The sequence below is a fragment of the Pteropus alecto genome, unplaced genomic scaffold (assembly GCF_000325575.1).
Source record: "Pteropus alecto unplaced genomic scaffold, ASM32557v1 scaffold5, whole genome shotgun sequence".
Classification (NCBI taxonomy): Eukaryota; Metazoa; Chordata; class Mammalia; order Chiroptera; family Pteropodidae; genus Pteropus; species Pteropus alecto.
In genome coordinates, this window is record NW_006441953.1 from 25044473 (window position 1) to 25062973 (window position 18501).

The following is an 18501-nucleotide window of genomic DNA, read 5'->3' on the forward strand; positions in this document are numbered from 1 at the left end:
GCCCTATTCATCAATGCATCTAAAAGACAATTTGTGAACTTAGCACTGTGGGGCTCTGTTTATCTTTTTGAATCAGTATCTTATTTCTGTCACATTAGCTTTGGAAGCGATCTTAAATTTCTCCTTTCCTCTCTCTCTCTATTTGCTATATCAGGCCATTGTGATCTCTCACCCAGACTATATTATTGTCCTTTTTAACTGTCCTCTGCCTGCTGTAGTGCTACTGATCATGCCCAAAAAACAGGATTTGCACCGAGATGTATGATGGTAGCCTTGAGTAGTCACTAAGACCTGTGCTCCTTAGTGTCACTCAGATGTGCCATAGGGTCCTGGGGACACTGCCAGCCTCGTGCACCATTCCAGTCTCATAGCAGGAGCATCACAGCCCTGTGTGTCCCTTGAAAAATACCAAGTAATGGTCCCTGGCTCCAGGGTGGTTGTGAGGATTAAATTAATTAATGTAGGTCAAGTGCTTAGACTATAACACCATTCAACATGGGTTGGAAATAAGAAAAGCAAGAAAGTCTCAGGACCTTGCAATGTGGATTGTGAAGGGGACCAGTGTTGCTACCCCAAACTGTGCCTTTTGGAATATTTATTTCAAGCTGGTTATTAAGAGAAAAAGACTCAGAGCATTTGATGCCCCCACCGCCTGCCTTTCCCGCCTAAGAGATTCAGACGGAAAGGCCTGTTCCTGAAAGGGACTCTAGACATGCTCACCTCAGCCTTAGTAGGAACCCCCCACCCCAGCCCCACTATTTCTAGGTTGCCTAGCAAGAATTTGCCTGCCCGGTGTGTTCTGCTCTTCCTCGGCTACCTGTGAATGGCCTGTTTTCTTTGAAATCTCAGACCCCTGCTGCCCGCTTTCTTCTTTGTTTGTAATGGCTTGTAAACCTCAACTGCCCAGTGCGTTTCAGGTCATGTATCTTAGGATGTTCCTGGCGTGTACATCTATTGTAAACTTTGTAAATTTCTTCTGTTAACCTGTCTCTGTTAATTTGATTATTAGCCCAACAAGAAGAATTTAGAAGATGGGAAAAGTATTTTTAGCCCCTACAACAGTCTTTCTACATATTAAAATCTTCAATTGATTTATTTATTTACCTCTAAGAACTTTGTTTCCTGTGTTAAATATATGTCAGATAAAGGTAATTGTTGTCAAGGCTTTTATCAAAATTACTTTGCTTTCTGTGGTTACGTATGTTTTATGTAACCTTGCTGGCTCACAGTAAGCCCTTTGTTCACCTTCTAGAGTGTAGACGTCTGGGGACATGAATTTTTGAATTCAGGTGAATGAAAATTATTTTATTATAGCGACGACCTTGAATCTGCCGTAATTGCTTTCAGAGTCAGTCACTCACCAACTCCCTTATTGGTAACCCATTCTGCTTGACATTCTTCTGGTAACAGGTCCCACATGTGGGTTCTTTAAGAACTTCTGGAACACAGGTAAAGGTTTGTGCTCCTTAGTCACTAAGGCGGGTTCGGTCCCTCCATTCTGGCACACGGCCTCCCTCTCCCGTCACACCTGTGCACCTCTTCTCGTTTGGAGTCTTGTCCCTCCTCACCGTGCCTGGCAAAGTCCGGTGCCCGTCTCGTCTCCCCTGTCGAGGTCTCTGCCGACTCCGCTTCTCCCTGCTGTCGGTGCACCTTCCCCACGCCACCCTCCACCCCACCCACGCACCACGAGACGCCCCCACCCCCCGCCCTGCTTCCAGGCATGTCGTTCATCAGGCACTTAGCACGTGATCTGTGCCCAGCTCGCTAGATTGTGAATTCCCCAGGGAAGCTGTCCTTCCTAGTGACCTCTCATCCTCCCGTGTGGTACTGAGCAAGATACAGCCTCTGCTCTTACTGGAGTGGACGCAGAGCTTTTCATGAAGAGTGAGACGGGGAAGGGATGGGAAACACCCCTTCCTGCCTTACTGCTGCTTTCCAGCTTATACTAGACCTACGTCCTTGGCTGTGGGGCGGTGTTTGGCGGCCATAGTGGACAAGATAGTATTCAGAATCTTCAGAAGGTGCTTTGTCAAGTTCCAAGAGGCCTATTCCAGAATCATTGTGCTGCTTTAATTTTAGCCATAACATTTTATTTTGAAATTTCAAATGGCATTAACAGGAGGATAGAGATTTTTCTCAAAAAGGAACACATAGTTTTTTGTTTCTCAATTTGAGAAACCTTGCTCCATTCTCCATAGAGAGAGGCAGGCATTTTTATTTATTTCTTTTGAGGCTAGTATTTCTCAAATGGTTAAAAACAATAGTAGTGGGTTCAAAGTGAATGTGCTAAGAACTGGTTGTGAGAATTTTCACTGTCATGTGATGTTTTGTTGACCTACAGGGTGACATCATCATTGCCATTGTGTAGTTTTCTTAACATCGAAGTTCACATGTTAAAAACTTTCACTGAATCTTGTTCTTTTTTAAATACATAGTGCCAAATCCAATGGCGAGGTTGAGACTGGAAGGTCGAGTGACAGGTGTCATCAGTAGGACAGGCTTCGGTTTTCAGAGCCCTGCCTTCTTCAGCCCCACCGAAGTCCGGCGCTGCCTCTGCTGCTCACCAACCTAGGCAAGCTCCTGAGCCCCGCCAGTGAGGGTGGGCAGCCCCCCCCACCTTTCCTCTGAGAGGGGAAGGTGGACCGAGGCGGTGCACAAGGGCGCATGCACGGTACCCAGCCAGAGCCTGGCTCTGTCGCCCAGTACCCGCAAGAAGGCTCCAGAGTCCTTCCATGAGACAGGAAGTCCAGCGAACACACAGTGAACATTTCTGTCTTTTGATCGTTTGCACTTACAGATTTTTTTAATTCCAAAGAAGAATCTTAAGACCTACCTCATTAGTTAAGCAGAGGATTATTTTGAAACAATTATTTTTTCATGTACATTATTATAAATCTCTGCCCTGAGAGTGAAACAGAAGAGCTGCAGTTTGTAACACAGCGCTTTTCGTTTGTTTTTGTACGATGACCTTCCCAGTGGTTCCCGCTCTCGTGCTTTCTGCAAAGCTCCCTGTAGGTACTTCAGACCGGCTTCACTGCCTGTGGTGGCTGGTGGCTGGCCAGGGAGGGAACTGAGTTCCAGCTGGCCCGCCTGTTCCAGGACCTGTTTGTCAGACGGTGGCTTACCACCTTTAGTGCGTCGTGAATTTAGGGAGACCTGCATTGTTTTTAAAAAGGGACATAGAAAATATCAGCCGGTATTTCACAGACTAAAAGTATTGTTTTGGCGAAACTTTACTTTGGGGTTTTTGTGTGTGTGTATGAGTGTGTGTGTGTAATGAATTGCAACGTAAAGTGTATTTTTAACTGTGGGTTGTGGTTAGAACTTGAATCGTCTTCTTCGGGCACTAAGCTTCTTTGCAAGACTCTGACCTTCTTGAAAGTGGACATATTTTTGTTTAGCTGTTGCAGTGTCCGCCACATTAGAGCTGTCCACCAGACGTCTGATTAGAGAAAAAGAGAGAGACAAGTCAGAGAATGAGGGTTAGCCCTGGAGAGTCTTCACATAAAACCTTGTGTAGCATCTTGCCTTCCAGGAAAAGCCAAAAATGATTTCTTTCTCAGGCATTTTCATTATGCTTTGGCTCTTCGCTATATTTTGAGTTTCTGCTTTTTGTTATTTATGTAATAGCCAGTTCAGAGCACTGACATATTCATTATAGGACCGCTCCCCAAAAGGTGAGATACCTGTCAAGTGAGGTGCCACATTCTACAAGGTGGATGAGGCCAGGCGAGCCTGGAAGGGCCATACCAGAGGCGTGGAGAGAAAGGGAGAAATGGGACAGGACAGGGACAGGGACCCGAGACGCAGGCCGTGACTCAACGAAGAGGACAGATTTTCACCTGCGATTTAAGGAAGCACATTCCAAAAGTGTGTTGCTTTAATTTTAGCCACAGCATTTTACTTATTTTGAAATTTTGGTTGGCTCTCGAAGGCAGGAGCTGTCTGTCTCTCAAAAAGGAGACACAGTGGCCTACGACACTGTTTCATGTGCTTCCGGGGAAGTGTTCATTAGGCGTTACTTAAGACTGCTTGAATACTTTATGCTTATTTGGTTTAAATAAAAAGGAAATAGTAATTGCCCATTTTGTCAAGGTGCCATACAAATTAACTGAAGACGTGAAAGTACTCATTCTCATTCGTAATATATGCTCAAAGCTTTTAATTCTTAATGACACGTTTTCAAAGCTAATGGTAAATCATAACATGAAATTTTTATGTCTTTTGTAAGTTAGATTCATTAAATGCTTATTATTTTTGCATTTTTGATAGGACTAGGCCAACTGTCAAAAGATGAGTTAGCCCACAGAAAGTGACCCCTGTGCCTACTAAAAACAGCAAGGAAGACCTTTTCTCCCAGCTCACATGGCTTGAGGGAGGGTGGGGTTTCGGGTCAGACAGACAGGGCGTGAACGCCAGCACCTTGGCCGTGGCCCACGGCCTTGGGCAGCGGTCAGCCTCTGTGAGGCCATTAGGAGGGTTAAGAAGAAAGCACGTGCCACTTGCCCGGAGGATCACAGGCGTAGGAGGCATTCTCGCACAGCCCCGCAGACTCCTGGGTCACCGCAGGTGAAATGAGAGACGCGGTCACCGCTGGGCTTACCCCGCCACACACCCCCACACCCTCACCGCCCGGGCAGGGCGCCAGCCCCGCACACTCAGCACCAGCTTCTTACCGCGGTCAAGGAAGGATGACTGTTCAGGATTACATCCTGTTCACTTTTTTCGGAAGTTTTCTCATTTTTATCTGTAAAGAATTTAAAGGAATGCTGCACCTTATGAGAAAATGTGAAATTCGAACAGTCAGGACAGTAACTGGGTCACTTCCCCACATTTCAGACCCCGAAAGGCATGCCGCTGGCTTGTGTGTCGTGTGTCCTCGCATCTGCCAGTGCTTCCACCCACCCACTTCCTCAGGTCTCAGTCGCCTGCTTTGCTTCCCTTCCATGTTGGTGTCTGTTGTTTCGACAGCTCCAGTGTGAAATGATCGTTTGCCCACTGAGTTTATTGGGCTGGTTTAAAATGTGGAGGGCAGCCCCATCAGACTTCAGTTCCTCGTGTTCGCCATAAACAACGAAGCGCACATTCCCCTAAGCCACAGAGAAAGGTGACTGCGCTTTTCTTCTTCGTAGTTACTTTCCGGCCCCCTCCCACCCCTGCTCTTGCTCCTCCCCCAGAGAGCTCCCTAAAAAAACCCCACTTCTGCCCGCCCACCCTGAAGTCGTATAGTCTTCTCAGATGTCATTAAGGGGCTCCTCTTCCCTGGCGCTGTTTCTAAACCTCCCCAAGCCGGGCTGGCCATTTTCTCTCCAGGGCTCCGCTGCTCCCTGTATCCTTAGATCTGTCATAGGACTGTTACCATGACTTTGACCTTCTTTACCTCCATGCTGGTGTCTCTGCTGAAATTTGAATAAGCTTACTGGGGGCAGGAACCTCATCCCGGAGTCCTGCCTGGCTTTGTGCCCGCCAGGCCCAGCATGTGACTCGGCTCATATCAGCAGAGTAGTGGATGCTGGATGAATGAGCAATGTGTTCATCCCCAGTGTGAGGTCACAGGAAAGACAGCTGCTTACTCCTCTTCCCCGCATGTACACGCTGAAACACCTCTAGGAACGTCGGGCTTCTAGCAGTTTCTGCCTTTGCAGTGCGTCCGTCCGCCAGCAAACAGGCAAAGACTTCCCAGTGACCATTGTCAGGAGAGCAGTAAATAATGACCAGCAGCTTTACGTGGACTGTGTTCAGTCTTCTGCAGCAGCGGTCCCCAACCTTTTTAGCACCAGGGACCAGTGCTCCCGTGAGCATCTAATGCCTGATGGTCTGAGGTGGAGCCGAGGCGGTGATGCTAGCGCTGGGGAGCAGCTGCAAATACAGATGAAACTTTGCTCGCTGACTCCCCCTCTGGCCTACCCGCCACTCACCTCCTGCCGTGCGGTCTGGTTCCCAACAGGCCACAGGCTATACCGGTCTGCAGTCTGGGGTTTGGGGACTCCTGTTCTACCACACTCCTTTGTGTGTAATTGTGTGAAAACAGGGAAACGTACAAGACTGTGACTCTGACTGCGCTGGCGACAGAGCTGGGTAGCTGACTGGCCCGCGGTCGTGGAGGGAAATGGAAGGAGCATGTGGCAGCGGTTTAGCAGTGTGCATTCATTATTGTTCGAAATGAGTAACTCGTTAAAAAGCTGTTAGGGCCTCTATATTCTGAATATTTTTATCTGGAGATACATATATATATATTTCCATATGTATGAGAAATATGTTTTTGAGACAGCTTGCAAAAAATTAATAAAGTTTATCCTTCTTTTAAAGGTGTGCTATTAGTTTACAAAGGCTGCTGTATCAAAGTACCACAGATGGGTGGCTTAAATCACAGTTCTGGAGGCTGGAAGTCTTAGGATCGAGGCATTAGCGAGCTGGTTTCTTCTAAGGCCTCTCCTAGGCTGCTAGACAGCCGTCTTCTCCCTGTGTCTTTGGGTCATCTTCCCTTAGTCTGTGTCTGTGTCCGTATCTCCTCTTCTAATACGGACACCAGCCATACCGCATTTACAGTCCACCCCGAGGACCAGATTTTAACGTAACTACTTCTAAAGACCCCATCTCAAAGTACAGTCCCATTCTGAGGTCCTGGGATAAGGACTTCAACATAGGAATTTTTGAGGGTCGGGGAGGAAGGGTCACAATTCTATCTGTAACTGTGGATTTTAACTTGAATATATTTATGTAGGACAGTTCATTGACTAAGGATACTTAGAGTGTTATGTGTGAGGGCATACACATAGTACCATGCTTGTGTGTCAGATATACAGGAAGTCACCACTCTTAAGTTAGAGTTTGGTAGCCTGGATGTGGCTACTTCTCCAAGGCATCAAAAGACTCCGCCCTCCAATGAAATGTAATCTTACATTTAACAGGTAAAAATGTACAATGTTACAAAAAATAGGAAGGATGTGGTAAGTGCATGAGAAAGTGGGAGAGATGCAAACATTAGCAGCTACTCCTCCAGTTGAGAATAATTCCTTCTGAATACGGCACGTTCAAGTGCACATGAAATGCTGTATTCAGAAGGAATTTTACATATTTTAACAAACAATATTTTAATACAATGTATATTTCAGTCTTTCCCACCCATGACACAGGAAATAGCAGAATTATAAAGAGTATAGTTAGAGTTAAAAGGCTTTATCCAAAGGTTGTCTGCAACATCTTGGAAGTTTGAGCAAGTGCTCAGAAAGCCACGTCAGGTGTTTTGAAGCTGTGGTCAAGGGCAACTTGTCTTGAGTAATTGACTTCTGAAAGTGGTAAACCAAAGGCTCTGGAGAAGTACAGATTTGTACTTTATAAAAGAATTTTTTTTTTCATTAAAATATGGCTCATATACACAGGTAGAACTATTAACTTGTTATTCCCATATCTGAGTTACGAGAAATGAATTTCCCACCAAGTGTAGAAATTCCTTGTTTGAAATTTTCATCTATAATTATTGACAGAATATTTATTTTACGTCTTGTTTTGTTTTCTTCTCTCTTAACATCCAGCTCATGGTGTTTGGGATCTTCCTGTGCCTGGACGCATTTCTGTACGTGTTCACCCTGCTTCCTTTACGAGTTTTCCTGGCACTATTCAGGCTCTTCACTCTGCCTTGCTATGGCTTAAGGTGAGTATAAATAAGATTATGAACTATTTTAGATGTTTAAATCATTTTTACTACTAGTGGTTGTTAAACTAAATAATGACATGGACAGTCTTTGCAGAATAGGGATAATTCATACACTTTCATTCACAAATAATGCTGTTTGTCTTTTTGATAAATATATGTTTATATAATATTTGTACTTTGTAACGTACATTTATTTTCTGAGTGATTTTGAACCAGAACCTTGCTTTGGCCAGTAAATGAATGTTCCTGACGCAGGAAGCTACGTGTAGGAAGCGTAGAAGGGGCCAGGAGCTGAGAGAGAAGGAAGGGCCTCATCGCCACGGTGCTGCCTCGCCCTGCACCTTTACTTTCTCGAAGTCCCTTGGCCACCTGGGCATCATCTGTAAAGTGAGGGGGGCTGAGTTCTAGGCTGGGGTGCAGGAGGTATAAGAATCTCCTAAGGAGCCCTTACTGCAGGGGTTCCTCCTCCATGCCATTGAGAGTCACGGTCTTAGTGGCCTAGGGAGCCTCAGTGACTGATGACAGGTGAGTCTCCCTCTAATTTGTGAGAGGGCAGACCTGTTGAAGACCCTTGTCTGAGTGGGAGGGACCAGACAGCCTGAGGCAGCACTGGTTGGCTGGTGAGTTGTGAGCAGCTACTTGACTTCTCGAAGCTGGTTCCCCCATCAGTAGAAAGGGGATGTTGGGAGCCCAGCATCTTTTACCACAGAAATTGGGGGGTGTAAAAAGAATGCCCAGTGTAGGAGTTCCCGGCTCACAGAGGTTAGTTCCCTTCCCTTTCTTCACCAAAACTAGGAGCAGTAAAATGAAAATGCTAAGCTTACGTGAATTTTGAGGTTAGAAGAAGCTTGGACTTTAGTTTTCTTTTTCGTGTAGTTATGTCAACGTGTCTCCACTCTGTGTAGCCCACTCCCTGTACCATTATTACATAGTTCTTAGCATAGTTGCCCAAGTTACATTTCTAACATGTATCATTTTCCTAAGTACATTTTATTCCAAAAAAGCTTTAAAATGCTGAAATAATAGCGTGTGAAATGTCATTTAACTATAAAGTAGATGACTATCCCATGATATATAAAATATATAGTTATTATCCATAACTTAACCATGGAAACTGAGTTAAAAATTATTAGTCAGTATATAGAATTATGTGTTGATTTATTTTTAAAGGAAAGTTATGGAAGATTTTCTTTGAGAGTAGTAAACGAGCATATAGTTAATAATTAATAAGCACTGAGTAACATATAAAAAAGGGCCTTACTCGGTTTTAATGAAGAGGAAATCTTTCTACTATAAATTGGAAGAATTTATTGATCATGATGATCATATTGTAAAGAGTAAAAATTCTTTGCAAGATTGCTCAGAGTAAGAATTAAGATCATTCTTACATGTGATACTTTACATTCTGTAACCCCTTACTTCCTTCCAGAATGAGAGAATTATGTTATATATTTTGTTAATTACATGTTAATCAGATGGGAGAATCTTTTTAGGAATTTACCATCAGCTTTAAGACATTCAGGTACACCCCTTATGCCTTTGGGAAGGTTTTTAAGAGGCTGTATTCATAGAATCTTTTTTAAGACATTTGTAGCATGGCACTTTAATGGTGGCAAAGCCTAACCTCATATACCATTTTCTTTTCTCGCTGTTGGGAGCTCAGTAAAATCATTATTTCAGTTACCTGTTCAAAAGACCACAAAAAAATCTAATAAGACATTACTTAAATATAAATCTTCATGTGTGATTGCATGACAAGGGTGGACACTTGGACATGTAGATAAAGATAGGTGAAGCTATCTGACATAAAATAATGTCATGTAAGAATTTTCATATCTATGCTATGAACTAGACTACTCTTTAGTTATTCTTCAATCAACACTGTAAGGCAAGTTTGTGGTCTAGCCATCTTTGAGTGGCTTAAAGGCGTATCGTGTTCTCTGTGTCCACTGGCATGATGAGATCAAGCATTGAAACGATACATAACCTAAGGACTCTCCCCTGGAGTGGGTCCTTCCGTGGGTATGTGAACACACGGCGGGGGTCACTGAGTAGGTGACGGTGGGGATTTGCAATGGTTTCGAGGGCCTCTTTTTTTTTAGGCTCTTATTTGAAGACCCAGCTTCTTGTTGTACAGGCATCCAAACTGTCAATTCTGTGTGTCCCTTGTCACTTGGGAAAGCAGGGTACCACAGCAGCATTAGAGAAGTCTTTCAGTGTTCTATTCCAAAAACTAAAAGTGTTGCAGGGGGCTGTGAAGTTCTAAGTCCTCTCCTCCCGAGTGCGCTTGATCGTGAGTGGCAGGGGGTCCCTGGAGCCAGCCTTTTCTATATGTTTTAAGACTATTTTAGCACATAAAGTGAAGATGATTATTTTTGTGTATTACTTTATATTTCTCAATCTAAATTAATTTCAGTAACATTTTTAAAGTGTGTTCTATTTTCAATGTTTTTTGGCGAAAATGACACTAGAGGGCAGCCTGTCACTACATTTAAGACTCACATTAAGTTTCCGTGTGCACACAGTTCTTGCTTTTCTGCAGTTTGAATCAACTGAAAAATTATATTTTATGCTGTCGCTAATAAATATACGCTATATATAAAATATGAAATGCAGTTAAAATTATACAACAGAACTTCAGCAATTTTGAATATTCTGTGCAAGTGTAGGCTAGGTTACATAATATGATAATGCTGCCTACTGTTTGCTTCATCAAAATTGAGTAACTGGTGTTTACAGTAATGTGGGTTGCAATTTATATTTTCTTTGTCAATTTAGAAAACAATGTCTTTTTGAGCATTATTTTTAAAAGTATCAAACTTGAAATATTTGAAACTTAAAATATAATGTGAAAAATTATATCAAGAAAGCTATGGTTAATATCACATCTAACAACTTAAATACTTTAAGAATATAAAAATACATTTTATTTTTACAAAATTATTATTTAGAAATAGCCAAATTCTGCCTTCTTATAGCTTTTCTTCCAACATTCTCTATTCCCATTAAAGATTATTTGATTTGTCTCGCCTGTAGCTGTATTATGTTCCATCTTTTTCAGCAAAAGTGCTCTTTTCTTCAGTCTGACTTTCTATTTTCAAAAGGATAAGAAGACATTAAAGAGACCAGTAAAGAAGTTGACTGTATTCTTTTTTTTTTTCTGTTTTCTTGTTTTCACTCTCTTCTATTTCAGTCTTCTTTCTATTAAAAAAAAAATTACTATCTTCCTAGTCTCTTAGTTCTTTGAAATTATTACCCGTGGAGGGCGGGAAAGGACATTTGCCAAACTAATCCAGATGCTGATTAGTAACCGTTTTTTGTCTCTGCTACTGTTCGTTCAGTATCACATTCGTATAGAATAATATTATTGCCGCCTTCTCATGTTTGAGATTCGTGTCTCGCCTTCCCTTCTTGCAGAGTTACATCTGGTACAGCATTAGCGAGAGGTTTTTGAAAGCTGACGGCCTCCCGGATTTTCTGCTTTAGAGTTTATTCTTTGATCCTATTCCTAAATCTTCTCCAAACTTGCGGTGGTTTTTGGTTTTGGTTTTGGTTTTGGTTTTTGGCAGTGCGACAACTAAGTAAGTACACAAGGACCGTCTGCCTCCTGCTGAGGCTGAGAGCCGGGCGATGCTGCAGCTCTTATGGAGACCCAGCCTTCATCATGATTGCTCTGCTGGTGGGCATGTTGCCAGCTTTTGACCATTAAAATATCGTTCATTTTAAGATGTTTGCAGGGTAATTATCTTGACTCCGTAGTTGTGCGTGCGGTCTGCAGAGAACACACTGCTTCCATAAAAGGTGTCCATCTGTCCCTGGTCGTCTCGAAAATACTGAGTGAGAACTATTCCTAATGAATTAACAATCTCGAAAAATCTTTGTCTCTAGATATTTTATTATAGACCAAAGTAAGCACAACCAAATTCTTTAAATGCAAATTCAATTGTGTATTTCTTTCCTCTTTCCCAGATAGAGTAGTATCATTTTAGAAAAACATTCGAGATACTTCTTGAATTAGGGTAATTTTTTTAATGATGACATGGAAATCAGAATTAAGTTTGGTTCATTATATGAGGCATCTGTGTTTCTTGGACGAATGAAAGTATTTTTTTGTTTTTTAGAAAAGTAGACTGCTCTGTATTATGCTCAGAGAGATACCAAACATAATTTTTCCAACTTTACTTATAGAATAAGTAAAGAATTGACAATCGTATAAAGGTTTAACTTGCCTGGAATTTTTGTGACTCCTCTTTCTTCCTAAAACTTGTGACTTCATTTTCTTTTAGAATTCTCAGTCACAAAATGAAGGGAGATATAGAGAAAAATGATACTATCTGGTGCCAAGAACTGATAGTTACTTCTGAAAACTTTTAAGACATATTAGACAGTAATAAGTGTTGAGTAGGCTTAAGTAATAGATGCTAGAGTCGTTTTCTTTTACTATTAGAGTAAATGTATATGTGCAAGCCAGTTTTCTGAGATGCCATGGTTTTAGACATAACTCTTATTTGAGGCTTCTTGGACTTTTTTTAAGAGGCAATTAGTGTCTTCTTCTTTTGAGAGTTTACCTTATAAGAAAGCTTTTGTCTCCCAGAAGAATGATGAATGTAAAATGCTTGAGAGTTTCTTAACCCATTGTGTTTCCTCTCTGTGCCTTACCTCCTTCAAGATAGTTCCACCTAAGACTGAGGTAGTTCACACACACACTTGGTAGATTTTCCTCTTTTCAGACACAGGCCTTAACCTGGGCCTGGAAGGTTCACGCCACCCCCTGTGGCACAGATGGGGGGAGCACTAGGTTACTTCCCCCGGGGAAACAGGTGCGTCTGTCATTTCTTCCTACCAGGGCAGACCTGAGTGGCTGATCTGTAGAGAGCAGTATATTTGTTTGATTAGAGAGTCTTCATAACATCGAGTTGTGTTGTCCCGTTTCCTCGCCATGACGCTCTGAGTAGCGTAGCAACATTACAACCTTCTCTCTTTCTTTCTCTCTCGTGAATCAGACCGAAGGGAGGAGCACTTTCACTTCCTTTATAGAATGGAATGTGGTGTCACAGGGACTCCTTGTGGTGAGTAAAACCCTGATTTTTCCTTCTATACTCTCGGCCACATTGACATCAGTACAAACAAATTTTAATTATAATGATTAAAAAGCCCAGCGCAGGCAGACCCACCCGCCCATCCGGGGTGGACCATCCTGAGGGAGTGTGTGTGGTTTCCCACCCTCGCTCGGCGGCGAAGCTCCGTCCACGTTCACTCAGGCTTTGACCCTGATCGTGATCTCACCCGACGTGGGAAAAATCGCTCAGTAAACAATCTTCACGCACACGTGTCGGTCCAGACTTCGCAGCAGCCACTTTGTCCCGAACGCCACAGCAGTCAGTTGAGCTTCGTCCCTTCCACATGCGCAGTTTTTATTTTGCATCGCTCTAAACACCCAGCGTAGCTTTATCAAGCCAGTTACTTTTTTTTCTAATATGGTTTGAAATTATTTTAAAGCCCAAGGAAAACTCTAATCATTCAGTTTAAACACTTAGTAATTATTTTTTTATCATATGTCATGAAAACTTAAGATTTAAAATTTTCAATTTTCTAATTAAGGAAAACATCTTAATCTCAATACTTTATTCCAGTTAACTTTAAAATTATAAAGAGACTTCTCTTTGAATAATTGTAACCATATTTAACATTTTACTTTTTTTTATTTCAGTAATTTTTATATTTCTTCATTCTTTCCATGATACCACAAATAGTTTAAAATGTGAAAGGAGGTAGAGAGAGAGAAAGATCCAGCCTGTGTGTTTTATAATGAAATGTCATACTGATACCTTGGCATGTTTCAACACCAATTTGAAAATGAACTAGGCAGGGTCTTACCCCATTTCTCTTGAGCTCATTTGTGTTGTCTCTTCTTCCTTCTTGATCTTTCTGTCCAAGACTAGTTTTTACTTTAATCTTAGCATACTATCTTCCTCTAAAGAGAGGGAGGAAAAAGCTTACCCTTGATCTTCTATACCTGCTATATTGTTCTGTTCCCATGCATTTGTGAGCCCTCTGAAACAGGAACGCTTCAGTCGGTGATTGTACAAATCCAATGGAAAGATTTGAATGAGTAAAAGATAAAATTTAGAAATGTAGAAAGTTTGGGTTCTGGAAGACTGCTTTAACTTGAAATTTTTTTTAAATTCTGAGTTCTGGTGAATACCTTGTTTAGTATGACTTGTCTTGCAGTGACTCATAGCCAGCCTATAAATTAGATTAGTGTGTTTTTCAGTAAGTGTGCAACAGCTTACTCCACTTATTTATGCCTTCGTATGGGGTTTTCAGCATTAGCGAAATGAATTTCCAGTAACTGCTGTTTACCAGGTATTTATAAGGAAGAACTTTGGCCTGAATGTATTGTTCAAAAGCCAATTTAGAGTTGATTAGCAGGGCTGTGGATTAGCTTCTTCTGGAGTTGGAAATGCTTATCAGATTGTCATCTAAAAATATCCTAGCAGGGGAGAAAACAAATACTGGGACTGGTTCAAGATGTTATAAACCAGGTGAACGTGTTTTGAGGTTAGGCGTTTACTCAGAGAGCCTATGGCACATACAGATGTCTTTTAAAATGCCAACTTACAAACAATTTTATTTTTTTAATCTTTTCATTCACAGGTACATTTATATGAAAACATGACCTTTGTTTCTTAAGAGTTCTGCTTCCTTTATTTTTTATTTGAATAATACTCTGTAGCAACCAGCTGTGATGGAAGATTTTCACCGGAGTAGGGAGTGCATGGAAAGCAGTGGACTCAGTGGTCCATTGTCCTGTGTTTTCTCTTTTTAGAAATAAAGAGCCAAGATAATAAATATGTTTGTTTTTTAGCACAATAATTTTTCCAAATAGATAATATGGTGATACAGAATATTAAATTATGCTGAAAGATAAAAGGTACTGAGTTGATTCCTGTAAGTTTAAATTCCTTTTAAAGAAAGGTCGGAAGTGCGGGACGGTCGTGAAGAGCCTGCCTTCTGGAGCCAGGCTGCCAAGTTCACGCCCTGCCCCAGCCCTTACTGCGTCAGCTGCCCGGCTGCAGGCGCCTGTGACCGCTCTTTGCCCCATCTGTAAAATGCGATGGCGATAGTACCCTCCTCACAGGATTATTGTGAGAACTAAACTGGCTGTAGGCAAAGCACTTAGAATGGTACCTATCACCTAGTGACTGGATTGTAGCATAAGGTGTTTACACAGTTTTCTGTTGTTTGTACAACTTGGTTTAATCCTAGGCAAGATAAAGTTCACTGAAATTGTTTATGCTTAATTTAAAAGTTTTAATTATCATCTTGGTTCAAAATGCATGCTATTGTGTTATTTTGGGATATAGATTTCCTGTGTTTGGTAGCTCTAATTTCTAACAGTGATTGTGTTATATATAATAGTTCTTTATAGATTTACTGATGCATTGGTCCTTTGCTGCAAGTGTTTATAAAGAAACACAATTGATATGTACATTAAATAGCCCTTTATCTCTTATAAAATTGCTTTGACTGAGATCCCTTAACTAAGTAGATGCCAATCTAGTACCAAAAGCTCTGAGTATGATTTTCTACTTTAGTTAGTTATCAAGGTCATTTTGGTAACTAATGCAGATTCATGCATTCCACCTTACTTTTCGTTCCTGTTATTTTCTTTCATTCATAAAACACGACCTATAGTTCCTAAACACAGAGGCCTACAACTATTGGTGATTTGCGACTTTGAGCATATGCCCTGCTGCGCTCCCACTTCGGAGGAGGAGGTGGGTGGCGTGCTCCACGCTGACGCCTCGTTTGCCCCTTGGCTGTCGCAGAAGAGACAGTTACACGTGGGCCAGGAGTCCAGGAGTGTTCAAGATGTCTCGTCCTCTCATCGCTTGACTTAAAAGTGTATTTAGCTCCAACCCTCGACAATTGTAATCCCCCTTCCGTTTTTAATCCTGTGGGGGTGAGGGCAGAGAATTGCCCTTGGCAGAGATCTGTGTTCTGGGCTAGATGTTTGGAGATGAGCGATGACCTCACTGTGGGTTGCATGAGGACAAAGGGCAGAGTCTGCCTGGAGAGAGGGACAGCACTGGAGAAAAAGGGACAGAGAATGATGACAGATTGATTGGCTTTGTCCTTGATGCAATTTTGCCCCAAACTTCACCTGCTAAGAGTAATTTCACTCAACTTATGAGACAAATTCTTATGAGACATGTCATCTGAGACAAATTCTGACTCTTCTGCCTCTCTAGGCTCATTGGTTCAGCCCAGTGTCTCCCCATCTACTTCTAGCCCTGCCGGGACAGTCTTCACAGAACTTGCCCCTTTCTAGGACTTGTGCACCATCCCATATTCTCCCTGAGCAGATGAGATTCATTCATGACTGAAAACCACGTGCAGTGTGCCCCGTAGAAAATCAGAAAGAGCTTCTGTTTGAGCTGCTCTCAGAGTCGGTGGTGCCTGCATTGTCGTTACCTCGTGAAACAATCTTCTGCCAACCCCTGGAAGACGCAGATTCCTTGTGGAGCTCCACAAGGACATTTGGAGACTGACCTCACGGTGGACGAGGGTTCGGAAGGGGCTCCAGAGAATAGGTAGCTGGAGACACCGGACCCAGCGAGTACATAGCTCCGACGGTCTCCAAGGGCTGAGCTCACCGTCAGGGAGGTGTCAGCATGTTGTCGCTGTGGGTAGAAGGGAGATTCTGCAGCTCCTCAGGAAAGTGTTCAGGGCCTTTGGTCCATGGTGCTGAACGTCGAAGCTGCCACGACGGGGCTGAGCATTTTCTGTCTCGAGGCATCAGCCTGCAGCAGACGCAGAGAAAGCTGCTTTCCCATTCTCAGGAGTTTATATCCGGTGAAAGAAACCCTAAGTGTCTTCTTTCCTAATATATTTTTTGCTGTGTCTCAGTAAGATGTTTCCATTCATAATTTAGGTTTAGCTTTTCATACTCTGACCTCAAGTAAGGCACGATTCTGCTCATATTATTAGGAAAAAAACTATTTCGTCTCCTGTCACAGAGGGCTAATTTCTATAATATAAAAGCTATCCTACAAACCAATAAGAAAAAGATGTAAGGAGAGAATTCGCAGAAAACATAAATAGCTTAAATACGTTAAGAAGACATCAGTTCTGCTAATGAGAGAAATTAACATTGAAACTATACTACATACCATTTTTCACCACTGGGATTGGCACAGAGCCAGGAGTTGATCAAACACTGAATCGATGCACAGGGGCTGCCAGCTCTCTCGTGTGCTTCTGGCTGTCGTGTAAGCTGGTACAACCCCCGTGGAGGGCAGTTCCGCTGCTTCCACCAAAATGTCATGAATTCTAGTTTTGGAATTTTTTCTACAAATACACTTTCCCATATGAGGCGTGACATATGTATTGCATCGTGGTTTGTAGTTTCAAGAGACTGGAAATCTGTCCGTGATACGTTAAATTACAGTGCATCCACACAGGGGGACATCACACTACCATAGTAACATGGGCTTTAGAACCGATATGGAAAAATACATTATGCCACTAAGTAAACAGGACAAAGTACAGAACAACGTGCATGAGATGCAAACATTGTGTTAAAAAGGCTGATCCAGCCGGCCTCTGGGCTTCACGAGGCGGTTACAGGCTTATGTCACAGTCTTACATGCCCATTGCTTTAAAGTTCTCTATCCGCAGACACCTGCCCTCTGTGCTCACTTGTCAAAGTTGCCCATTTCTTTCTTTTATTATTATTATTATTATTTATGTCTACAGCACCGGTTAATGAAATCCAGTAAGTTTCAGCTGCACACTTTAACAGTAAGGCATATATATTAAATAAAGTCTTCAATAATCCTTCTAAGAGTAAACACTTTCTATCACCCTTATTTTTAGGGGCTTTTGCTGCACTGCTTAGATCCTTTTACTAGATCTATCATCTTCTCACTCATGGGCTTCACGAGGCGGTTACAGGCTTATGTCACAGTCTTGGATGCCCATTGCTTTAAACTTCTCTGTCCGCAGACATCTGCCCTCTGTGCTCACTTGTCAAGGTTGCCCATTTCTTTCTTTTTATTATTATTATTATTATTATTATTATGCAACCCTTAGTTGACCTCACAGATTGCAAGGACCTTGTCCGCTTACAATCCCTTATTTATTTATTTATTTTTTTAATACCTACAGCACCTGGTCTTCCTTATGTCTACAGCACCTGGTCTTCCTAGGTGGTCTCCCATCCAAGTACTAACCAGGCCTGACCCTGCTTAGCTTCCAAGATCAGACATCGGGCTTGTACAGGGTGGCATGGCCGTAGACCATGGATCGTGGCTCCACTGGGGCGCGAACCCAGGACCTTCTGCATGTAAAGCAGACGTGCTAACCGCTACACTATGGAACCACGTCCAGGTTGCCCATTTCTAATAGTAATTCTGGTTTAACATCTTTATATTCTGTACTTGGGCAGAAAATTTCACACTGTTGAGTACTCAGTTATATGACATTTTTTGTTAGTTTGAAGTTTTTAAAAGATTGACCCAATTTTCATTGCCTTTGTATGCCAGCATATGTCTAATAAAGATTATTTCAAGAATTTATAAAGTAAAACTCATATTTTTATTACTTATATGTTGCAGAGACAGACGCTTACTTCAGCCTGCCCAGGTGTGTGACATTTTGAAGGGTGTCATTTTGGTCATGTGCTATTTTATGATGCACTATGTCGACTACTCCATGATGTATCACCTGATCAGGGGGCAGTCAGTCATCAAGCTCTACATCATCTACAACATGCTGGAGGTGAGCAGGACCCCCCTGTACCTGCCCGCTCAGTCCAGCCCCCACCCGCACGGGCTTGC

At 42.3% G+C, this 18501-nt stretch overlaps 1 protein-coding gene and 1 pseudogene across 3 annotated transcripts in view; one reads left to right on the forward strand and one right to left on the reverse strand.

The window, feature by feature from the left end:
* TAPT1 (transmembrane anterior posterior transformation 1) overlaps positions 1-18501 on the forward strand; it is a 42862-nt gene that overhangs the window by 5290 nt on the left and 19071 nt on the right. For 2 of the 3 annotated variants that reach the window (XM_015594997.2, XM_025051779.1), the window contains exons 2-3: positions 7536-7654; positions 18280-18442. In XM_015594997.2, coding sequence (XP_015450483.1) covers positions 7539-7654; positions 18280-18442 — 279 coding nt within the window. In that variant the 5' untranslated portion in view covers positions 7536-7538. Of the gene's footprint in view, positions 1-7535; positions 7655-12660; positions 12727-18279; positions 18443-18501 lie in introns of all 3 variants that reach the window. The other variant, XM_025051780.1, reaches the window with a different exon arrangement.
* On the reverse strand, positions 17847-17962 carry LOC112485620 (annotated as a pseudogene).